Source organism: Alligator mississippiensis, chromosome 3 (assembly GCF_030867095.1).
Source record: "Alligator mississippiensis isolate rAllMis1 chromosome 3, rAllMis1, whole genome shotgun sequence".
NCBI classification, from domain to species: Eukaryota; Metazoa; Chordata; order Crocodylia; family Alligatoridae; genus Alligator; species Alligator mississippiensis.
Window position 1 is genome coordinate 19,614,258 of NC_081826.1, and position 21,560 is coordinate 19,635,817.

The following is a 21,560-nucleotide window of genomic DNA, read 5'->3' on the forward strand; positions in this document are numbered from 1 at the left end:
AAAAAGTTGCTCTATGAATATGCAGATTAGGCAGGGACAAAGCTCATGCCTTCACTTGTAAACTTCATTGCTAAACAGGTAATAAGCAAAATTCAACTCCCTGCCAGATATGACACCTTCAGGGAAGAAACCTGCTGGAGCTTTGTCCCTGCCTAATCTCCCTATTTACAGAGCAACTTCCTATCTCTGCTTTTTAGACCAACACAACTACAAGCTTTATCCCTGAAACGCTGTAAAAGATAGGCATTTGACTTGGGTTCATGAGCACATAGTAGTAGTTCACATGGACCACTGTGAAATTTGATGGTTTCATGCATGTTGATCATTGTAAGCTCTTCCAGGACTGAGGCAGCATATTAAGACTGTGCTATGGGTAGCAGTGGATTTATGTTAATATTGATGGGAGGCTGCTGAGTAGCTGTGACGAGCTCTATGAACCATTTGTTAGAAGTGTACCTGTCCGTGTCAGCCAGCAAGTCCCACCACTGCCAGAAACCTGTTGCTTTCATCCCAGCAGGGAGGAGTCGGGACAGGGTTTCTCATCCCCTGTCTAGGTTCCAGTTACAGCAGCAGTAAAGATCAGTTTTGAGAAGTGAATGAGAATTTCTCCTTTTTAACTAGGTGCCATTGTGTTCTTCCATAGGTCCACCACCTAATGTACTGCATTTTCATCAGTGACTGGGACCATTCCATATTGGAGACCCGACAGAGAGCTGTTCCTCTGTCAAGCTGTTCAGTCCAATCCCCAGCTGATGCAGGAACATCTCATACAGTGCAAGCTTCCTGGCTTTTTAACTTTTTCCTAATAGGTCCATTTACCCACAATAATCTTTGCTGTCCCCTTCTGTTTTGGTTTAGGAAAATGCCTTCTGTTTCTGGGCAAATAATTCATTGTTTCCCCATTTTCTGGGATGCTTATTATGCTGTTCAAAGATGCAAGGAAAAGGGCAGATGTAATTTATACCCTCCCATTATTTTATAATATAAAGTAAAAATGGTCTCATAAGGTGCCTGTACATGTGTGGGGACACTACTCTGATGCGCTGTAATTAAATTGAATCTGCTCCAAGGTGCTGTAATCCAAGTCTTCTTGATTAATCAAGTCTGCTAGAGTGTACATATTGGCATGCTCCAGCAGTCTCTGCATCTCGTGTATTCACTGTCCCCACACTTAAAAGCACCCTCACTGCTATTTTTAACTAAAGCTTGTCAATGAGCTTTAGTTAAGGCGCCCCCACTGCTATTTTGAAGCACAGGATGTTGACTACATGAGATGCTGCAGGTGCTTTAATTAGAGTGGCTCTCAGAGCCACTCTGATTAAAGTGCTGCCCCCGCTCACCCCCAGAGCATGTGTAAAGATGCCCATAAGGCTTATATTTGCATAAAATACCATCTTTACCAATATTTTCACTCCAGTGTAATTTCACTGAATTTTTTCTCCCCATCGTATAAGAATTTTTACTATGTGGAAATATATCCAGATGTTTAACCCAAGATTTCTGTGCTGGAAAGAATAACCATTTGTTCATGTTCCTTACTGATGCTTCCCTTAAGGTCACAAACAAAAAATAGTTCTGTTGATTTGTCAGGAAGGCAATAAACAATTTGACACTTCCCTGAAGGGAAAAGCCTCAATTTGATTCATAGTGTTTGAAAATTAGATGCGACACGTGCACAGTTCCTTACTTTTTTGTTTGAGTTGACATTTGACAGCTCCTTCATGTAAGTAAAAATGGTGAATTCAGGTTAGTCAAGGCAATAGGTGAGGAGTAAGTGGTGATCTGAGGTTTAATAGTGTGACTTTGGAGTTGCTCTGATCTGATACTTTAATGCATCAGGAGTGCAACATAAGTGCAGCACTGTTTGTTCCTTAGGCTAGGGACAGACATTCAAAAAGCCTGAGCCTGAATTGATTCAATTTTTGCAGGTTAGTCTAACCTGGCTAGGCTGAACCGGTTTGTAACCACACAGATATCCCCTTTGGACTGAAGAAATGCAGGCAAATGCCTGCAGTGGCTCAGGCTAGAAGCTGGTGGGGTGGGGGGGAGGAGGGTGGTGCTGGAACAGCCCTCCCTTCCCTTTCAGAGTGCTGAGCTGAGGGGGGAGGTGGGGTGTGGCCAGACCCTGGCAGGATGCTCTGATTTCTCCTTCCTGCTCTTGACCAGTCCAGCAGAGAGTTGATAACTGAGCACTTATAAGCCCATCAGGAAAATAAGTCTCTCATTAGTTCAAGCTCTTCTTAAACAGCTTTTTCCAAGGAAGGAATGGAGGGACATTACCAGCTGATTTGTTGCTTGGCTCCGAAAAGCCCTAAGTGGACACTGTCCTGTCTGTCTTTGTCCCGTCTGCCTTACACAGACGCCTCTCAGCATAAGCTAGCATATCACATGCTGCCTATGGTCTGTGATGTGGGAGAAGGGAGTGGGGAATCCCTGCTCGAGTGGGGGGGCAGGGGGCACAGGGAAGCCAGGCAGACACTGCTGTGCCTGCTGTCTCTGCCAGAGCTCCAGCCAGGGAGCAGAGGGGCAAGGCGAGCCCAGCTCTCTTGCAGCCCTGGGCAGGGCTCTCTACTTCAAACATCTGGGATGCTGGGGGAGTCTGGCTTATCTTAAACCAGGAAGGGATCTAGGACAGACATTGCATAAAACAGTTGGACCCAAATCAGCTAAGTCTGATACTACATTCAATCAGGTTTATCTCAAACCAGTTTGAAAATGGCTGAAACCGGTTTATGTGTACGGAACATCTGTTCTGTTACAGGTTTAAACCAGTTTCTGATCACTTAAATTGGTTTATATGTAATATCTGTCCCTAGCCTTATTGAAGAACCAGCTTTGAGTCCTACAGAGGACTCATTCCTCAGGAAAGGACCAAGGACAACATGCCTCAGAGTGTAGGTTGTGCATGGCCCTGAAGACTGGCTTAGTAGCTTCTGCATTGTGGCTCACTGAACAGAGGTTGGTACAGATTTCCTGTCCAAAGAATGGCTGAGAGTCCCTCTGGACTTGGTAGGTTACATAAAGGAACAAAACAAAAACTTTGTAAAAGCATAGGTGGTGCCCAAAAGTTGTGGGAGGCTACAAAAACGTGCTGAAGGGATTTGGACAAAATGAAAAGGCCTGATTCTGGTCTTGGTTATTTCAAGGAAATCAAAGGAGTTATACTGGTATAAAATGGGGTTGGGTTTAAGTACCCCAGGTAGTTGGCAGCATTCCTGGGTCTTTCACTTTCACCTGCTGTATCAGTAGATCCCTCTGACATTGTGAGTGCATCTTTCGTCTTTTACATCAATAGATATTAGGGCTGTCAATTTAACTGCAGTTAATGTACGCGATTAACACTTTAATTGGTTCTTTTGTTAATTTTTTTAATGCATTAAGCACACACTTGGCTTTGGAGCCTGCTTCTGGGCTCTGCTCCAGGCTGCCCAGTGGGACATCAGTGGCAGTGCAGAGGACTGCAGGGCAGCCTGGGTGCAGGCTTCGAGGGGGGAACACAGACCACATGAACAGGCACAGCCTGCACTCTGTATGTAGAGCAGTGTCGTGCCAGTAAGTGTGTATGTGTGGGGGGCAGATCGAGGCCCCCAGGGTGAAGGAGGGAGTGGGGCAGGTGCTGGGCTGAATGGGGCCCTGGGGCCAGGTTGGGTCATGGGTCGAAGCTGCAGGAGGCTTGTCCAGGTATGTGGGGGGAGGAGGTGAGGAATGCAGCTCCACTGCTGCGTGCACCCCCCGGGGAGTCATGGGGCGCACCCAGACTTGCGTGTAGGGTGGAAGCAGGCTGCCTTTGCCCTAAGAGCCGCGCAACGTCATGTTGTGCCTCCCACCGCCAGGTCGGCAGGGGACATGGCACAGCCAGCGCGCAGCTCCTGGGGCAAAGGCAACAGGATGCAGAGCCTCAGCCCACCTCTGCCCTGTGCAAAAATCTGGGGGGCATGTGCCTCCTACAGCTTCGACCCGTGACCCACCCTGGCCCCAGGGCCCCATTCAGCCCAGCGTCTGCCCCTGCCCCACTCCCTCCCTCACTGTGGGGGCCTCGATCTGCCTCCCACCCCACCACACGCACACCCCCCCCCCACCCTTGTTGAATGCAGTTCAACAAGGAGAAATGCAAAGTGCTGCACCTAGGGAGGAAAAATGTCCAGCACACCTAAAGCCTAGGGAATGACCTGCTGGGTGGCACAGAGGTGGAAAGGGATCTTGGAGTCCTAGTGGACTGCAAGATGAACGTGAGTCAGCAGTGTGACGAAGCCATCAGAAAAGCCAATGGCACTTTATCGTGCATCAGCAGATGCATGACGAATAGATCCAAGGAGGTGGTACTTCCCCTCTTTTGGGCGCTGGTCAGACTGCAGTTGGAGTACTGCGTGCAATTCTGGGCGCTGCACTTCAAGAGGGATGCGGATAACCTGGAGAGGGTCCAGAGAAGGGCCACTCGTATGGTCAAGGGCCTGCAGACCAAGCCCTATGAGGAGAGACTAGAGAAACTGGACCTTTTCAGCCTCCGCAAGAGAAGGTTGAGAGGCGACCTTGTGGCTGCCTATAAGTTCATCATGGGGGCACAGAAGGGAATCGGTGAGGATTTATTCACCAAGGTGCCCCCGGGGGTTACAAGAAACAATGGCCACAAGCTAGCAGAGAGCAGATTTAGACTAGACATTAGGAAGAACTTCTTCACAGTTCGAGTGGCCAAGGTCTGGAACGGGCTCCCAAAGGAGGTGGTGCTCTCCCCTACCCTGGGGGTCTTCAAGAGGAGGTTGGATATGGATCTAGCTGGGGTCATCTGAACCCAGCACTCTTTCCTGCCTATGCAGGGGGTCGGACTCGATCTATTGAGGTCCCTTCTGACCCTAACATCTATGAATCTATGAAACCCCTGGACGAGCCTCCCATGGCTCTGTCCGATGACCTGCCCCTGCCCAACTCTCTGCCTTGCCATGAGGCCCTTGATCTGTGCCCCCCACCCCACTCTTTCTCTCTCCCCCTGCCCTTTCCCCTCCACAGACTTGCCTACTGGGTGCTGTGTCTGCATGCCTGTCTGCTCCTCACAGACCCCCAGCCCTGCTGCTGCCCTTCACTTCTGACCCACAGTACCCTGCATCCTGCCAGGGTGTGAGGGGACATCCCCTTCCCCAGTTTCCAAACCCCACACACACCCACAGCCCCCCACACCTTCACAAATTCCTCCCCTGCACATGCCCCGAACCCACCCCTGAACCATACAAAGTACCTGCATAATTTTGAGGGGTTTTTGCATGTAACTTTGACTTTTTAGTTGTGTGATTAAAATCGCAATTAATTGTGACTAATGTTTTTAATTGCACAACTAATCGTGATTAATATTTTTGTTTGACAGCCCTAATATATGAATTCAGCCAGACTTACTGGGCTGGGCCAGGGTTTCAGTTGTTCCCCCAAGGTGAGCTATGTTAACTTTTGCAGTTCAGTTAATGAGTATATGTTGCATTTGGCATGCTTACACTGATGTAAGGTACCTGAGGGTACTCCACCAGCAGCCATTTGCAAAATAAGCGTGCAGAATATAATCCCTGACAACAACAACATCCTCAATCTAATAGAAGAAATGATCTAGTGTGATGTAAAACAATGCTTTAATTATGCTGCTAATTACAAAGATGAGCAAATCTTTTTGAATAAGAATGGCCTGGAACAATACACGGACAGGAAGACACCATCTTGACTATCTCCAGAGATGGGCAATAGTCTGAGAAGATGCTGGTTCATTAAGAAACTATTTGAAATGACAGTGTAGAAGTTATTTGTGGCAAACTTCAAATGTATTTTGGGGAAAAGCTTATACTTCTGCCACCTCAGAGTGTCCTATTTAATTTTTTTTTAATTGATATATCTGACTATAAAACAGCTTTGTCTCATGGATTGGGTTTCTCAAGTGGGAGCTTTGCTGGTGCTTTATTTTGTAGTGCCACATTATGGGTTCTGTTACACATACCGCTACGGGGGACATCTCTTTGAACCCCCAACATCCCATCCTCTTCTTTCCCTCTCCTCCTTTTCCAGCTTCAACGAGCGGTCAGAGCCCAGCTGGGACCCTGCTGCTACCTTTGACACAAGAGTATCGGCACCAAATATAAAAATAAAAATACTCGCACCTTTCCACCTTTCCTGAAAAACTCATATCTTTGTACCTGCCCATGCTGGCTGTGCCTTTTAGGCTGACAAGGGTACACTACTCCACACAGAAGGGTGACATACTTCTTAGGCAAAGGCATTCATCTGAATTTCCTTTACTGACCTTCTTCACTCAAAGCCCATGGGGTTGTGTGAATGGTTCTGTTAAGCTGCTCTTGGCTCTCAAGGGGGTACAGTTATCTGCACTTCCAAAGGGGATACTACAATGATGCAAAATGCTCATAAAGGCCTGTCCAAGGAGGGAATGTCCTATCTTCGTGGGAAACCCTGCACCTTTGACACCGTACTTTCATCCTGTGCTAGATAATGTACCATTGAGCTTACCCAATCTTACTTAATCATTTGTTGTCTCTCTTAAAATTACTGTGCACAAGGATGCATCAAATTCTGCTCTGATCAAGTTTTGCCAGTAACTATCTTTATCCACATAAACAAGTTTCACCTTAAACTTTTCTATGTACTGTGCTGTAAATTTGCATTTCAGTGCACTGAATAGCCCTTGTTTAAAGAGGATTGGAATAATGGATGTAGGCACGATTCAGCAATTGGTCTGGAAAACAGGAAAGCAGTATTCTTTATTCTTCAACTTCCATTTGCAAATAAGATTCAGATCCTGCCAACTTTGGTATCATGGGAGCCGATCTATATCACAAAGGGCAAGCTAGAGTTTCTTCAAATGCTCCCACTTTATAAAACTCATCCTTGAGCCAAGTATTAAAAATGTCACACAACAACGTTTGTTGAGATGGGACTCGAGAGTTGGCTAAAGAGAATAAAATGTAAACACTGCGGTTTTAGAGATGATGACAGCAGAGCTTGGGCTGACAAACGGTTACTGAAAAATAAATTTGACCAGGTTTCACCTTTCCTGCATGTAAGCCAAATAGTACATAGATAAATTACACAATAATAAAACCTAAAATAGAAGTGCACGATTGTCTAGGTATTAGATGTAAGATATTTTAAGCAGTAGAGCTAAAAACAAATAGAGGGTTTTTTTTTCCATTTTAAGAAGTATACATACTTTTCAAACAACTCCTAATGATCACAAACTGTTTCAGCATCACATTTACTGTCATTTATTGATTTTACATATGTGCTTTTGAAGGACATCTCACCTGTACTTAATACCAGATTCAGTTAGCATTGTTCTACTATACTCATGCAATTCACTATGAAGCATATTAACTTCCATACCAAAATGCCAATTACCTTGTCTTGCAATTCGTCCCAGCTGGTTTAGAAAAACATGGAAAGTAGTGATGGCAGCATCACTCAGTTAAAACTACCAGAAGGAGCTTCAATATAAGTAAGCATAAACATTAAAACCACGCACTGGGATTCAGTTGTGATGGGAATGGAAATGTATAAGATATACTCCATTCTAGAAATAACATCACATTTAAGAATTACAGTATGATTTTTGCAACACTCTTTCAATATTGTTTTAACAAGATTCACATTCAATAAGTTCTCCTGTTACAGCAGCGCTGTACCCAACCTGCTTTTCATTACTAGGCATGAATGGTAGGGAGTGAGCAGGGGCATTGCTTTGTTGGAGGCCGAGCTGTGAGTATCTACCTACATTGCAGCAACAGGCTGAGTTTGGTTGCAACTAGTCAGATCTCTCTTTTTTTGTTTTTAATTTGTTTTCTAGGCAGAATAATGCAAAAAATACTGAACTGATGTGTTCAGTTATTCAAGTTTTTGACCTGAGAAAGATGAATGTTTTGCTTTAGTCTCATCATGTATTTGTGCTAATAAAATCCAGTTCAATGGTCCAACTGCCATTTCCATTTACCTAATTAATTTAATGCCAGGAAAAATCACTAGCAATCATTTACAGGTCTACACAGTTCTGTAGGTCATAACTGGGAGCCTGCTAAATGCAGGAATGGCAAGGGAGAGAGACACTTGTCTGTGGTTAGTGTGCAGGCTTCTGTGTCTATTAAGGATGCTGTGAGGGTTTTGGGCCACAGTCTTATGCTTCCTATCTGAAATGCAAATTGGGGCCTGCTTTTCTAACTGGATGGAAACAACTTGTGAATTTACCTGAATTTATCCTATTAAATGAGAAAATAAGTATGGGAAAACACTGGATTAAGAAAACAGTTTTTAATTTAGGGAATATTTTGGATTAGATTCTAAGTATGACAAACCCAATCCAGCAAGGATACTGACTGATGACGAGGAACTCCTCCTTTGTAAGTCAGTAGTTCAGACAAAACCTACTTGCAATTCTTTTCTATGTACAGGAAGAGGAGACATCCAGCCGCAGTTGGACAGTGCATTACAAGATGTCAATGATAAGTACCTACTTCTGGAAGAAACAGAGAAACAGGCTGTTAGGAAGGCCCTCATTGAAGAGCGTGGCCGATTCTGTACTTTCGTCTCGATGCTACGGCCTGTGATAGTAAGTCCTTTGTTTCAAATTTCTAAAATTCACAAGTCTAATGGAGGCACATAACTTTGCAGACTAGTTAATAATAAGACTTAATTCAAAACTTCTGCTACTAATGTGCATATCCCTCCTACATTAATATATTCCTCCCACACTCCTAGTAGAGTGCTAAGACCAAGGTATTCTTCAAGACAGCCTTGTGCATATAAATGACATTATCTTGACAGATATCAGCTTGCTCTGTACAATTTTCTGGCAGCTTCCACCTCCTACATGATGTCTTCAGTCAATTCAAAAGGATTAAATATATGTTCATAAACAGATTGCCTAAAGCAGGGATGGGGTCTTTGAGGGCATCCTATCAACCTTGTGTATTTTTGCACTGTCTTCTGTGCTCTTGTAATTCAGTCCTGATGCTTGCTTGCATCAGTCCTTGCATAGAAGCATGATTAAAGGTAGGAAGCAAGAAGGCTGAGTAGTAGGAGGTGAATAGCAGACACTCAAGTTTTATATAAAATTACCATGGTACCTGATGGGATTACTATGGGAACTTGTATCACTGAAACTGTCTGGTTAAATCAGCCACCAACATAGTTTCACACTAGTGTGATTCATGGATATTTAATGCCTTACATCAGTGGAAGTCGAACTTTTTGGCAGGTGCGCCCCAGACTATCTTCCACCCTCCCAGAGAGCAATACCAGTCCCCTTTGGCTGCCTGATCTTCTGCTCTGCATTCTGCTTCCTGCCCAATATGTAACTATGCTCTGTCCCCTCCCCGATCTGCTGCTTGCCCCACACAGAGGCTACAGATGACACTTGTGGCACACGTGCCACAGATTAAGCACCCCTGTCTTATATTTAGGAACAGACAGAAGTGCAGCTCCTGGGTCTAACTCATAGTATTTCATAGAAATCACCATGGCTTAGACTGATCCTCCCAATCCGACAGATGTTGGCTGTTGGATCATCAGGGAGAGAGGCTGCATCTTCCCCACCGGCTCTATTGCTGTCTCTGGATGGGAGGTGGAGAAGGTAGGGGGAGGATGTCTCTTCTCAGTTTCTCAGCTCCACTGGAGCGGAGGCCTCCTGAGGTGAGGGGCTCCAGTCCACTGCCCCATCCCACTCTTCTTTCCCCCCCCGCTGCCCTGAAAATCCCAGAAGGGGCTTCCTCCTCCTGCCTTCTCCCCCCTCCCATCCAGAGACAGCAGCTCCAGCTGGGTTACTGTTGCAGCAAAACAGACAAATTAATGACATCGCTCTGCTTAGGAGCAGCTTCATTTGAACCCTCATACAATGAGGGTTAATTAATTTATCATGAGATTAGAGGGCTCTGCAGCCATGCTCGTCTGTTTGGACATGGCTTTAGAGTGATTTCAAGGGGTCAATTGCATGACAAACGTGGTTTCTGTCTGTGCCTTTTGTGTAGTACCTGTTGTCCAGATGGAGTGCGCAGAAAATCAGCAAAATGTATAGGGTTCTAAACCACAGCTTGGGTTTTAAGGATCAGATCCTAAAGGCGAGATACTGAGTGCCCTACGGTTGTTGGATCCCTGTTTTTAAATGGAGTGTGTTGGGCTGACTCGGTTTTCAGAGGTTTAAAAAAAAAGAAAAGTTTGGGATTCTATATCTCAAGGATGAGAGAGGGAATTGAGGAAGAGTTTTGCTGCTTGTGTATGCTGCCAAGTGAAAATGGCCCAAAGCTACTTTTTAAACACAGTAAATTGGCCTTTCCTGACATTTTTCACAAGAAATAATTATCTCAAGGGCAAAGACAGGATGCGTCATTGATGCATCTGCAACCACAAGAGGATGGAGTTTTGTACATTCTTTACTCTCTAACTTATAAATGCAAGAGTATGAACAGCCCTACTGTGTATTATTTCTTCAGGAAGAAGAAATTTCAATGCTAGGAGAAATAACCCACTTACAGACCATTTCAGATGACCTGAAAAGCCTCACCATGGACCCTCACAAACTGCCATCTTCAAGTGAACAGGTTCGTTCTCCTTCCTTAGAAAAGGTTTTGTTGTTACTTAATAGAAATGCTGATGCACGCAAGGGTCCATGCACACACATTTTGTGAGGGCCTAGCTGCAGCAGGATGCAGCATTACCAAATATCAAAGTTGGGTACTCCCATTTAAATGATGTGGTGCTTGACTCCCTTAAGCACCTTCAGAATATCCCAGGCTGAGACAGCAATATCACTGCTCTGGACAGGTGTTTCCATGAATTCACTCAGTTTCCCTGTCTTCCTTCTCCTGACCTGCCTTAACTATAAGGTCATTTTACTCTAGAGCAGCGGTTGTGACCCAAATGAAGGTTGTGGGGAAAGTGCCAGCGGTGCTGCACAGAAAAGACGATCCGTGCCAGGAGCTCCCCCACCCCTGATCCGCCACCACACTCTCTGCTCCCAGCAGCAGGGCGCAGGGGGAAAAAAAAGGTTGGGAACCACTGCTCTAGAGTGTAGGCCCAGATCCACTAATCGTTTTAGTTTACTCTAATTGAGCCCAGTTCTCAATGAGACTCTTTACAGTAAGACCCTTCTGCACTGATCCAACAATGTAAGCAACCCTGATTGCAAATGCATATTAAATCCATTGAAATTAATGGGAACGCACGCGTGCGATGGCCTAAAAGTTTTTTTTTTATTTATAATTATAATGCAAGTAAAACTTTGGCTTTTGCCACCCAGACACACTAGTGCCTGGGTGAGAACCCAGTGATGGAACTAAAGAAGCTGTCGTTCCATCTTGAATTAAAGACTGTAAAATGGAGAGCATGAATTGGTGATCACAGATTATAAAGTGAGGGGAAAAAAATACATTATAATAATACTGAAAATCCCTCTTACGATGAACAGTGTTTGCAAGCAACAGAAGTTGCCTTAATAAGGAAATGGGTTGGATTTGTTTGTTTTTAACCCTTCGTATTATCACTTCTGTTTAATCAGGTAATTCTAGATTTGAAAGGTTCAGATTACAGCTGGTCATATCAGACGCCTCCATCTTCTCCCAGTACTACCATGTCTAGAAAGTCCAGTGTTTGCAGGTAGGTGGATGAATATCATTTTAACCTGTTTTGTAAGGGGAAGTTCGGGCTAGGTGGCAACTTCAGGTTCATACTTGCTTGTTTTAAAAAAAAATCTGATCATATTGGGCCCTCCCAGTCATACATTTATGCGTGTGACTTACAAGCATTTAAAAATGAGACATAAGTCAAACAACTTTGAACTCAAAACCAGTAAGACAATTGGGAAGTATCTTTTGATTCAGCTCAGTTGAATCCATTACAGAGCAAAGAGCAAAAGTATTAAGTGATCTAAGCTCTGCAACTGCTTGCTTGTGACTATCCTTTCTGATCATATGTACTATATACTGCGACTTAGTGAAGAAATAATCTTGCACCGTTTTCAATTTCTTAGTTGGTTAACTTGTTGGAAAGAAGAGAATATTCTTGATGATTCTTACTTTGGTCTATTAGGTGGAAATGCTATACTGTAAAATGCAAGATTTCCCTGACTGTTTAATGCTGTAAAGACTGTTCCAAAGTGTGTTTTTGAAAAGTTAGACCCTGTCTCTGCTTTCTCTGTTTAAAAACCAAAACAAAATGATAAAACCCCACAACCTGTTCTCTGTCAAACAGTTTACCATCATGTTGCCCCTTTACCTTGGCATCTAAATTCACTCTTTCCTTTTCTAGAAAAGGAAGATATTACCGGTATATTGTGCACCCTCCTCTAATGCCTCATTAGCCTCTCTAGTATTATTGCCATTTTTGTTTGCCTTACACATCTAACATATGGTAGGCACCTGCGCATGACTTTAAGTAAGCTTGTAGCATGGCTGAACTCAAACTTGCACTTTGGTTTTGTACATAAGCTGTTTTTGCATGGAGATACAGTTTCCCACCTCTTAAATATATTTACAGCAATAAGCACAGGCTTAAAGATGCAGTATCCTAAAACTATCAAAGAAAATGGCTGAAAACACATGGAACCTAGGTTCTAATCAACCTTGTATTTTCTTAAGTGATCAGATTGCAAAGCAGCAGAATTTTTTTATATGAATCAAGTAACATTCTTTTTGCCTCCTTGCTCCCCACTCCCTCAGTGCTTCCCCTACTGTTACCAAAAACCTGGTGAGGTTTGGTCTTTTGAGAGACAAGACTACAGCCTGGCTATGATCAGGACTGCTTTGCAAGCTTAGACCCAGAAGTCAAGGACAGTTCCAATTCGCTGACTGGTTACTCCTTTTGTAAACCAAGTCAAGATACAATCACATTTCCCAAGGATTCTCCTTCCCTCTTAGTAAGTAAAGCAATGCTAGCACCTAAGTCACTAATACAGCACATGCTTTTTACATGTAGGTATTAAATAGATTCATACACTGGAATTGGCATACAGGAGATGCCCTAGTTCCTTTTTTAGGCTTCCTTTTTACTATTAGGTGAGATGTGCTCAGATGGGGCAAACTCTTACTGCTGCTGATACCTTTTAAGGGTAAAAGCAGACATTGCTTGACATTTGCATTTGTGCTTCTGTAAACATTTTTATGGTGGCGCAAATGCTGGGCAAATAAATGTTTTTGTTGTGTCACATCAGTGGCACAACAAAAGGTGCTAATAAAACTGCCTTAATTTTGGCCAATGTCTCTTTGGTTTGTGGTGGTAGTGTTGACAGACTGGAGCTGCCCACTCTCTCTCCAGCCTAGGGAGGTGCTCTAGAGGTCTGAGGAGCCTGATCCCACACACTCTGGATAGGATCAGGCCCCTCTAACACCTGGAGCACCTGCCTGGCTTTCTTCACTTAGAGATACTCCCCAGGGGCACGGCTCTGCAAGCAGGGAAAGCCTGCAGGGGTCGTGCTGCAAAGCCACAGAATCTGGGGTATCCTGGGTGCCCCGCGCCTCCACCGGGGAACCCATGCTGACCTGTGTCTGTGTGAAGCTTGGTCAGTGTGGGTCCTGATGTGGAGGCACAGGGTTCGGAGGTCTAGGGCTCTTGGTGATTCCCTGGTCCTGTGCTGGGACCTGTGCTTCAGGTGGTGGCACAGGTCTGCGCAGGTCCCAGCATGCAGGCAGATTCCCTGACTCGTGTGCTACTCTGTACCAGGACCCATGCTGACCTATGCCTCTGTCTGAAACATGGGTCCTGGAGGTGCAAGACAGCATGGGAGGTGGGAGATTCTCAGTGCCCCATACCTCTATGCCCAGGACCTGTGCTGACCCATACCTCTGGGTTGGTGCAGGACTTGGCACTGGCTCATGCTTTATGTGGAGGCATGGTTCAGCACGAGACCTGATGTGTAGCAGCAATGGTCCTGGGGCATCCTTGGGCAAGAGGAACCCATCTCTCCTTGTTCCACATCAGGCCAGAGGTCTGATGCAGGACAAAGGTGATGTGTGCATCACCTAATAAAGCAGATCAGCTCTGGTGGGACATGTCCCATCATAGTTGATCTGCTTTGGCTTGGTGGTGTCTGTTTCTATCCTACAAGTCACAAGGTGTAAAGGAAAAACTCTCTAAAGATGCTAGAGCCATAGCTGCAGCAGAGATTTATTGGGAAATGAAACCTGTCATGTTGGATTCAGAGGCCAACAGAATTTTTTTTTTTCTCAGTTATTAACTTGGATCTTTAATTCTTTTTCCTCTCCTACCCAACTAATATATGATCGTCATACTTGGGGGTAGTTTTCCATGCCTTCAGCTTGCTTTTACATGCAGTGAAACCTACTGTAGAAGCTCTGAGAATGAATTTGTCCCCATCTGCCAAAGCATCTTTCCAGAACTATGTTTCTTTGCCTTTCTACTTTGCATGTTCAGGCTCCAGCTTTTGGGTGTGCAGGGGGCTGTGACTTTAACATTTCAGACATGCTACTGGAGATGGCCCAAAACACACTTCAGTGGTGGAATCAATACTAGACTCATCGCTGCCTGTTCTGTAGGAACAACATTGGCTTGTCAGTACTTCATGTAGTGATGGTGTTATAAAAAGCCTGAAATTTGTTTCATTTCCTCCAAAAAACTTCCTAGGACCAAATTCTGCCTCCCTTATCCTGCACGCTTTCCTCACAATGCCTTAAAGTCAAGCTGGCAGAATTTAGCCCCAGCAAGTGAAACTGAGTACAAAATGCCATTTTCCTTCTCTGGTCACAAGGGATACTGCAGTTGCTGATGGTTTCACCAGTTCTTTTGGCACTTTTTTTTTTGGTTGTGTTTTTTCTGGTTTATGCTGCCTGTTGCTAGAGACTTGTTGGAGGGTTAATTGTACTGTACCGGTCTCTTCCCAACCCTTCCTTTTGTCTTGTCTGCTCCCCTTTCCTTTCTCTTTCCCTTTCATCTCTCACAGCAGTCTGAACAGCGTTAACAGTAGTGATTCCCGGTCAAGTGGCTCACACTCTCACTCACCTAGTTCACACTATCGCTATCGCAGCTCCAATCTGCCACAGCAGGCACCCATGAGATTGTCCAGTGTGTCATCCCATGATTCTGGATTCATGTCCCAGGATGCTTTCCAGTCCAAATCGCCATCCCCCATGCCACCAGAAGCTCCTAACCAGGTACGTGCAATAGTAAAATACAATTATCTTGATGCGAACGGTATATGATGATTGACTTGACTTCCATGGAGTCAGAGAAAGCAGTGCAAGGTTTCTGGTATCAGGGAATAGGATTTTAAACATTAACTGTGGGAATTCATTCTCAGTTGAATCTCACCCAGGTATCCTGTCTCAGTTCACAAGGATTACAAGCTGTTGACATCTGGTGGCTGTTCAGCTTCCAGTGGACAGACATCCATGTCACACTAGCTTCTTGACAGTGGGTATGAGCTCCAGCAGTGTGGACAGAGGCCAACCACGGAGCCTGCCGAACACTGTTCTCCTTCTGTTACTTCCAAAGGGCCCCTTTAGAGTCATAATAAGTGGCATTGGCAAAACTTGCTCTGTCCATTTGAGTGTCTCCTCCCTCAGTTGATAGCTTTATTCCCTTTGATTGTCAATCCACCAGCTTGTAGTAAATAACACAAACATTGGGCGGGGGGGAATAGGAGTTTAGGTTAATAGGCATTCCTTATAAACATTTGATGAAATCCTGGCCCAATTGAAATCAATGAACTTTTGACTGTCAGCATTTATAGGATCAGATTTTATCTGTGGCTTCATCCTTTGCCCTTTTTATCATATGTTTTTGTCTTTTTTTATAAAAGTGAATTGCTGTTCTGTTTGTGTTTCAAATCAAGCATCCTACAAAACTTTCTGGAGAACTTGGACAGTGGTTTGCACACATGTCCGCTGTATCTTTTTCAGCAGCTGAATTTGGCTTCATTTCACAAATCACACTTTAAATACGATAATGTTGTTATTCTGTGCTCATGAAGACTTTGTTAGCAAATGAACCTTGTCTGACTTTGTCTCCCTGAATTCTCAACCCCACCTGTAAAGCTTACCATTAAGACCCATTGTGGGCCTTGTCATCTTGCTGGGATTTGTGTGTCACTTAACACCACTGAAATCATTTGGGAAAAAACGCTCCCTTACTGGCATTTTAACAACCATGGCATTTTGGCGATCTTTCTTTTTCCATTTGGTAGCAGTTGTATCCACTGGAAACCAGGACGAGGCCATGCAGATGTCATCAGTGCATTGGCTGCTCCTCTCAGCATCTCCATCACTGTATCAAGTGCCTTGCTCCTTCCTGAGCATTTGATAAATAGGACTTGAAATAAAACAAAAAGGCAATTACTTAAAAAGAAAACTGTTGGGTTAATTCAAGCCCAAAATGTGTACCCATAAACAGAACGTTGTCAACTCTGCTATTTCCAGTATTTTAATAGAAACGTTTTGTTTCTAAACGGGTGCGTCTTCTGCAGCGTCTGCAGCCTGGACACTGCAGCTTCTTTTCTTACAGATGATATTCTGAAAAGAAAAGTGATTAAGAACAGCATGCAGGTCACTGAAATTTAACCCCATTTCGACTGGCTGTGGCTAATTCAAGTGAAATGCAAAAAAGTAAATGCAGCATGAATGACAAAAAGCAAACTGAATTAGTAAGGACAATTTAAACCATATGGGTTTTAGCTACTGGGATCCCCTTAGCTGTTCAAACGTTCCAGAGCAGTTCTATAAAGTGTGCTGAGTTGCTATATGACAACTCTAGTCATGTTTGCAGCCGAAGGATTTTTTTTCTGATAAGGCTTTTATATAGTCAACATCCGCAGTTGGAGACGCATTCATCTGTACTTTAACAGCTGCTTAGTTGGTGTAAACTGAAGTAACAGTGGAACTGAGGGGTGACTCCAAGTATCATTTTACTTCATTTTGTGATGCACAAAGTGACAAAGCAACCCAAACGCCACTGCGGTTATTCTGGAGCTCTAGGAGAGCAATAGCTGAGACCTACTGCTATTTTCTTTGACTTTTCTAGTGTAGCATGTTCATATAATGAACAGGTGCAGATTCCACATCTCTTACTCCATGTATCTTTTTCTCAAGGTGAAAGTGATGCATCACTGCCTGACTGCTTCATTTTGGCTTGTGTCTTGTTTTGTATGTGCAGCACTAAGTAAAATGTGTGCGTTGCTGACAAAAAAAAATGCAAGGGTAAATTTATTGGGAGGCTGTTGAATATGCAGTGTATTTTATGTTGTGTGTGCCTAACTTCACAGACTTCTGTTCTGGTATCGTACTCCCAAAGCTGGGGAGGGGGAAGATGCACATTTACTGTTTGCTGAATGTTTTTGAAACCTGAGTGTCATTGTTTCTAACATCAACGTTCTGGGGAGCAGGGAGTTTTAAACGGATAAAAAGCACTACTCCCTGTACTGATTGACCTTTTGCTGCTGATGGGTTTTATTAACTCAATGGATTGATGTTTATTAACATGCTTTTGTCACCTTAAACAATACGTATTTGTTTTGTTTCGGTGATGGATGAAAAGATGCAGAAAGGGACCGGGTACATTGCACCGTGTAAAGGGAGTCAAACTGTGGAATAAATTCCAGTCAGGCTACAGGAAGTTGGTTTTATACATCTACCCAAATTTTAAGCAAGCATACAACAACACTTTTCCAATTAGCAGTTTAAGAATAAATCTTTTTTTTTTTTTTTTTAAATGGGCAATAATGGGGCAGTCCGATGAGCAGGGTTCAGATTTCAGCAGAGGTAAAGGGTTATTTAGTCTGTCATTGATCCTCAAGGGCAAAATGAAGGCTGTTGTGGAAAAGTGTCAAGATAGCTGACACACACCCTGGACAGAAACTGGACAAAAAGGGCTAGATTCTGATGCTCTTACTCTGGCTTAATAGCCTTTTTTCCAGGTACATTTCTATCAACTTCAGGGACTAAGGATGTCAGAGCATGGTCCATAGTATGTCCTGACAAGTAAAGCTCTAAGAAGTACTTCATTCCTAATGACTCAAATGTTAACTGAGTATTGCTAAGCAGTCAAAATCAAGGTGTTGAAGGGACCTCAAAGGTCATTAGTCTTTGCACAGAATATAAACAAGCTTTTTTTGCACTCGGCAATCACAAGGCCAGTCTTGAACAGGTGGGGTTGGAATGACCACAGGTGGTTTTTACAAGTGTGTAAAACAAACAAAAGTATGTTGGTAGAAACCACTGGCAGAGAAAGCCTAAAATTGCTTTTGGGACTGCTGCCCATGCAGGGTGTTTCACCCCCTGAAGCTAAGCACAGCCAGGCACAACAGACAAACCTGGGCTTAGGAGCATCAGTGATCAAGTGCTCTGTTTATTGGACTTACGAACACCTCTGAGTGAACATGAAATGCCTTGTGTTTTATAACATGAGAAACGCACTGGAGGAAAGTTGGCAATAATTACACAGTCAGAGGCTGCTCTTGAAATTCATCCTGGCTTGCATCTGGTCAGGACAGAGGGCAGTGAAAGTTATGGACACAGTTGAAGAGGCTTTCTTGAAACAGCCCGATGAGAGTGAAAATTGCACGGTGTCTTTGTAAAAGAATAAGCAGACGAAACAAGTTGGAAGAACAATTGGAGCAAAACAAATGCTGTTCTCGAAGTGCAGGGTCTAATTTTACTAACAATAAAGTAGCATTCTTGAAGTTTTCCCATATAGAGTAGAGAGAAGCAGATCACCTAAAAATGGAAAGTAGATCAGAAATACAGGGCAAGCTTGCTTTGTAAATTGGCTTCTGCTTGTACAAATCAGGAAGGTGATGGGACTCTGCTGATGAGGAGGAGAGCGGTGCCCAGAACTGGACGAATACTCCAGCTGTGGTCTCACCAATGCTGAGTAAAGCAGGAAAATCACTTCTTTGGATTTACTGCACTCGGGTTCCTGCACATTTATTTAGTACTTGCATAAACAAGTGCTAAATAAAACGTGCAGTAACCACTGCGCAGTATTGTCTCATGGAGACACAGCCTCAGTGTTTTCCACTTCTCCTGTGTTTTAGTCTGGATTATTTGAGTGAGGATGATGCAGTCCCTCACTCCAATGATCCAGACTAAAACACAGGAGAAGTTTACCTGCATTTCCAGAAAGCATTTGTTGAAGTGCTAAGTCTCAGTGAATAGGTAGGAGACCATCTCAGAAGAGCCTTAACTTCTCTGGGAAGAGCACTGATCAGGTCCTATCAGGAACTCACCTTACATTGCTAGTCTTTCACAGAAGGAAACTTTCACAAGTTCTCTACATGCAGTTGCTTCAGATTTGATCCAGATCAAGTGCAGGATTTAGTAGAGTTCCCTGGGAAATCAGGCTTTTCAGTGGGATTTTGTCTTTCTAGGAAACACCATTGCAGAAGGAAGATGCATGTCTAGTACGTTTTTGGGCAGAAGTGCTGTATGTGAATTGAAAACAGAGTGAATAAAGAATGCCAGCAGATGGAGATAGCTCTAAGGTTTTTGCAGGTCAATAGGCTAATAGATGTGAAGTGCAGTTTCATAGAAAAGTGAGGCAGTGGCCCAGAGCATGAAGAACTGTGTGTGTTGACCAAGAAGGTTATTGAAGAGCAGACTGAAACAAATAAGGTCACACTGACAGACCAGATAGGATTCCTCCAAGGGTAGTAACCTGCTACATGTCACTCTGCAAAGCGCTGCTCAGATCTGTGCAGAGCATGCTGTAAGGCAGCCCCGATCAGTGCAGGCAGGGAGAAGACACCAGAGGAAAGGTGAACGTTGCAACTTTGCAGCCAGTAGGAATCATGACTCGAACCCAAAGACTCAGCCGAGCTTTGTGTCCAAAGAAAAACTCCAGCACGTGTAAACACCAGTGGCATTTCCTGTTCACCTTCCTGCAGGCAGGCTGAATCCTTACGTAGCGAGCTCTGGGATGACACGCATTTGATATCAAACAGATCAAGTGCGTTGAAGACCTAGTTGTGCGATGTGCTGAGTTTCTCAGCTTCATCGACTTGTTACAGGCAGGGTCTCGTCCCCCGACAGGACTGGGCCCTCCAATTGCAGGTGCAGGCACGGCGAGGGATCAGGTGCGAGGAAACGGAGGCCTCTCACCCCAGTGCAGCTGGCCTCCGTCTTAAGGAACTGTTCTGGCTTTTTCTCTTGTTAAATTGCTGATCATTAGTGATGGTTTTGAGCAGTTTATAATGATTAATGCCTAACCCTCTGCTTCTCTCATCCTTCCCCTTCTCCTGTGTTTGTCTGTCTGTGTGCGCTTTGTCACCCCAACCCCTCTTTCTTTTTTTTGGTGGCTTGTTTTCTTTTCTCTGCGGTGTCGCGGTGCCGTTTTATGCTGCAGAATTCGTCCAGCTCTGCCTCTTCAGAAGCCTCTGAAACCTGCCAGTCAGTGAGCGAGTGCAGTTCCCCCACCTCAGTCAGCTCAGGCTCCACCATGGGGGCTTGGGCCTCCACAGAGAAGGTGAAACATTTCATCTCGCAGACATACCAGTCTTTAAGCTTGTTCTCCTGGTTCAGTGATGCGAACGACATGCATGGGACATGCAGCTAAGATTTTCCTCCCTGTGAAGAACTGTTATATGCTCCCCTTTAACGAATAAGTAAACCATGGTGAAACATGTCTTAAAGTGCCAGTTGGGATGACCTGCAAACTATGGCAACGTAACAGTGGTGGCTTTCTGGAAAAAGTGCAGCCATAGCATGGCAGGAGGCTGCCTAAAAGATCTTGTCCACGTTTTACTGTCCAGGTTTCTTTCCCTAAATTATGTAGCATGCATTACTCTCTAAGCAACTCAAGTACGTTTAAAAACAGAACAAAACAGCAGGCTAGAATAAGCTTGGGATACATTCTGGATCTGGGGGAGGAAGTCGGTATTAGTCCATTTACATCTGGTAATCCTTGCCATTTTTTTTTTTAATTTTTTTATTTTTTTCTTCCCTCCCCTCTCATGCTGCTGGGATAGTCATTTTCTGGGGCTGCATGCTTTCTCTGCTCTGTTTTGTTGTATGCCATGAATGACATCAACATGCGAAGGCTTTCAGCTTTGGAGATGTTTGAGGTTCGGTGTCCAGAGTCGGCATAACCAACCTGTTGAGACTCGATGCAGCATGCCATCTCCACCAGAGATTGGGCAAAGTGGCTCAGCCCAGAGAAAATAATTTCTAGATTGTGTGTGGAAATTTGTTATTTCAGTAACAATTTTCAAACAATCTTTCAGGAGCAAACACCGTACTGATTTCCTCCCCATTGTTTGTTTGCCGCAGTTCTCAGTTTTTGCTTTGAAATACGAGGAATGTCTCTCCCCTTAGAGCATGTGTGGCTGTGTATTTCCATATTCATCCTGTTTATATTAATTTCTTTGTTTTTGTTTGTGTTTTTCATTTCCAGTTGTATAATGGGTTTTATCACTGTAGTTTACCAAGTGACCCATCCGTAGCTTCATTTGGTGCAGGTTCTTTCCCTCATTACCTGCCTGCATCCCGCGCATGGAGTCGGGCTTCCTCAGCCCTCCATCCAGACTACGTTCATTATTACACCATTGGGCCTGGCATGTTACCATCATCTAAGATCCCTAGCTGGAAGGT

The 21,560-nt window shown here is 44.2% G+C and overlaps 1 protein-coding gene across 10 annotated transcripts in view; it reads left to right on the top strand.

Annotated features, from left to right (window-relative positions):
* The window catches only part of MTSS1 (MTSS I-BAR domain containing 1), a 167,821-nt gene that overhangs the window by 137,316 nt on the left and 8,945 nt on the right, over positions 1–21,560 (top strand). For 3 of the 10 annotated variants that reach the window (XM_014611477.2, XM_059723762.1, XM_059723763.1), the window contains 6 exons: positions 8,427–8,584; positions 10,464–10,571; positions 11,528–11,625; positions 14,924–15,134; positions 20,317–20,436; positions 21,364–21,558. In XM_014611477.2, the coding sequence (XP_014466963.1) occupies positions 8,427–8,584; positions 10,464–10,571; positions 11,528–11,625; positions 14,924–15,134; positions 20,317–20,436; positions 21,364–21,558 (890 nt within the window). The remainder of the gene's footprint in view (positions 1–8,426; positions 8,585–10,463; positions 10,572–11,527; positions 11,626–14,923; positions 15,135–20,316; positions 20,437–21,363; positions 21,559–21,560) is intronic. The other 7 variants (XM_019481757.2, XM_019481758.2, XM_014611481.3 and 4 more) reach the window with 4 other exon arrangements.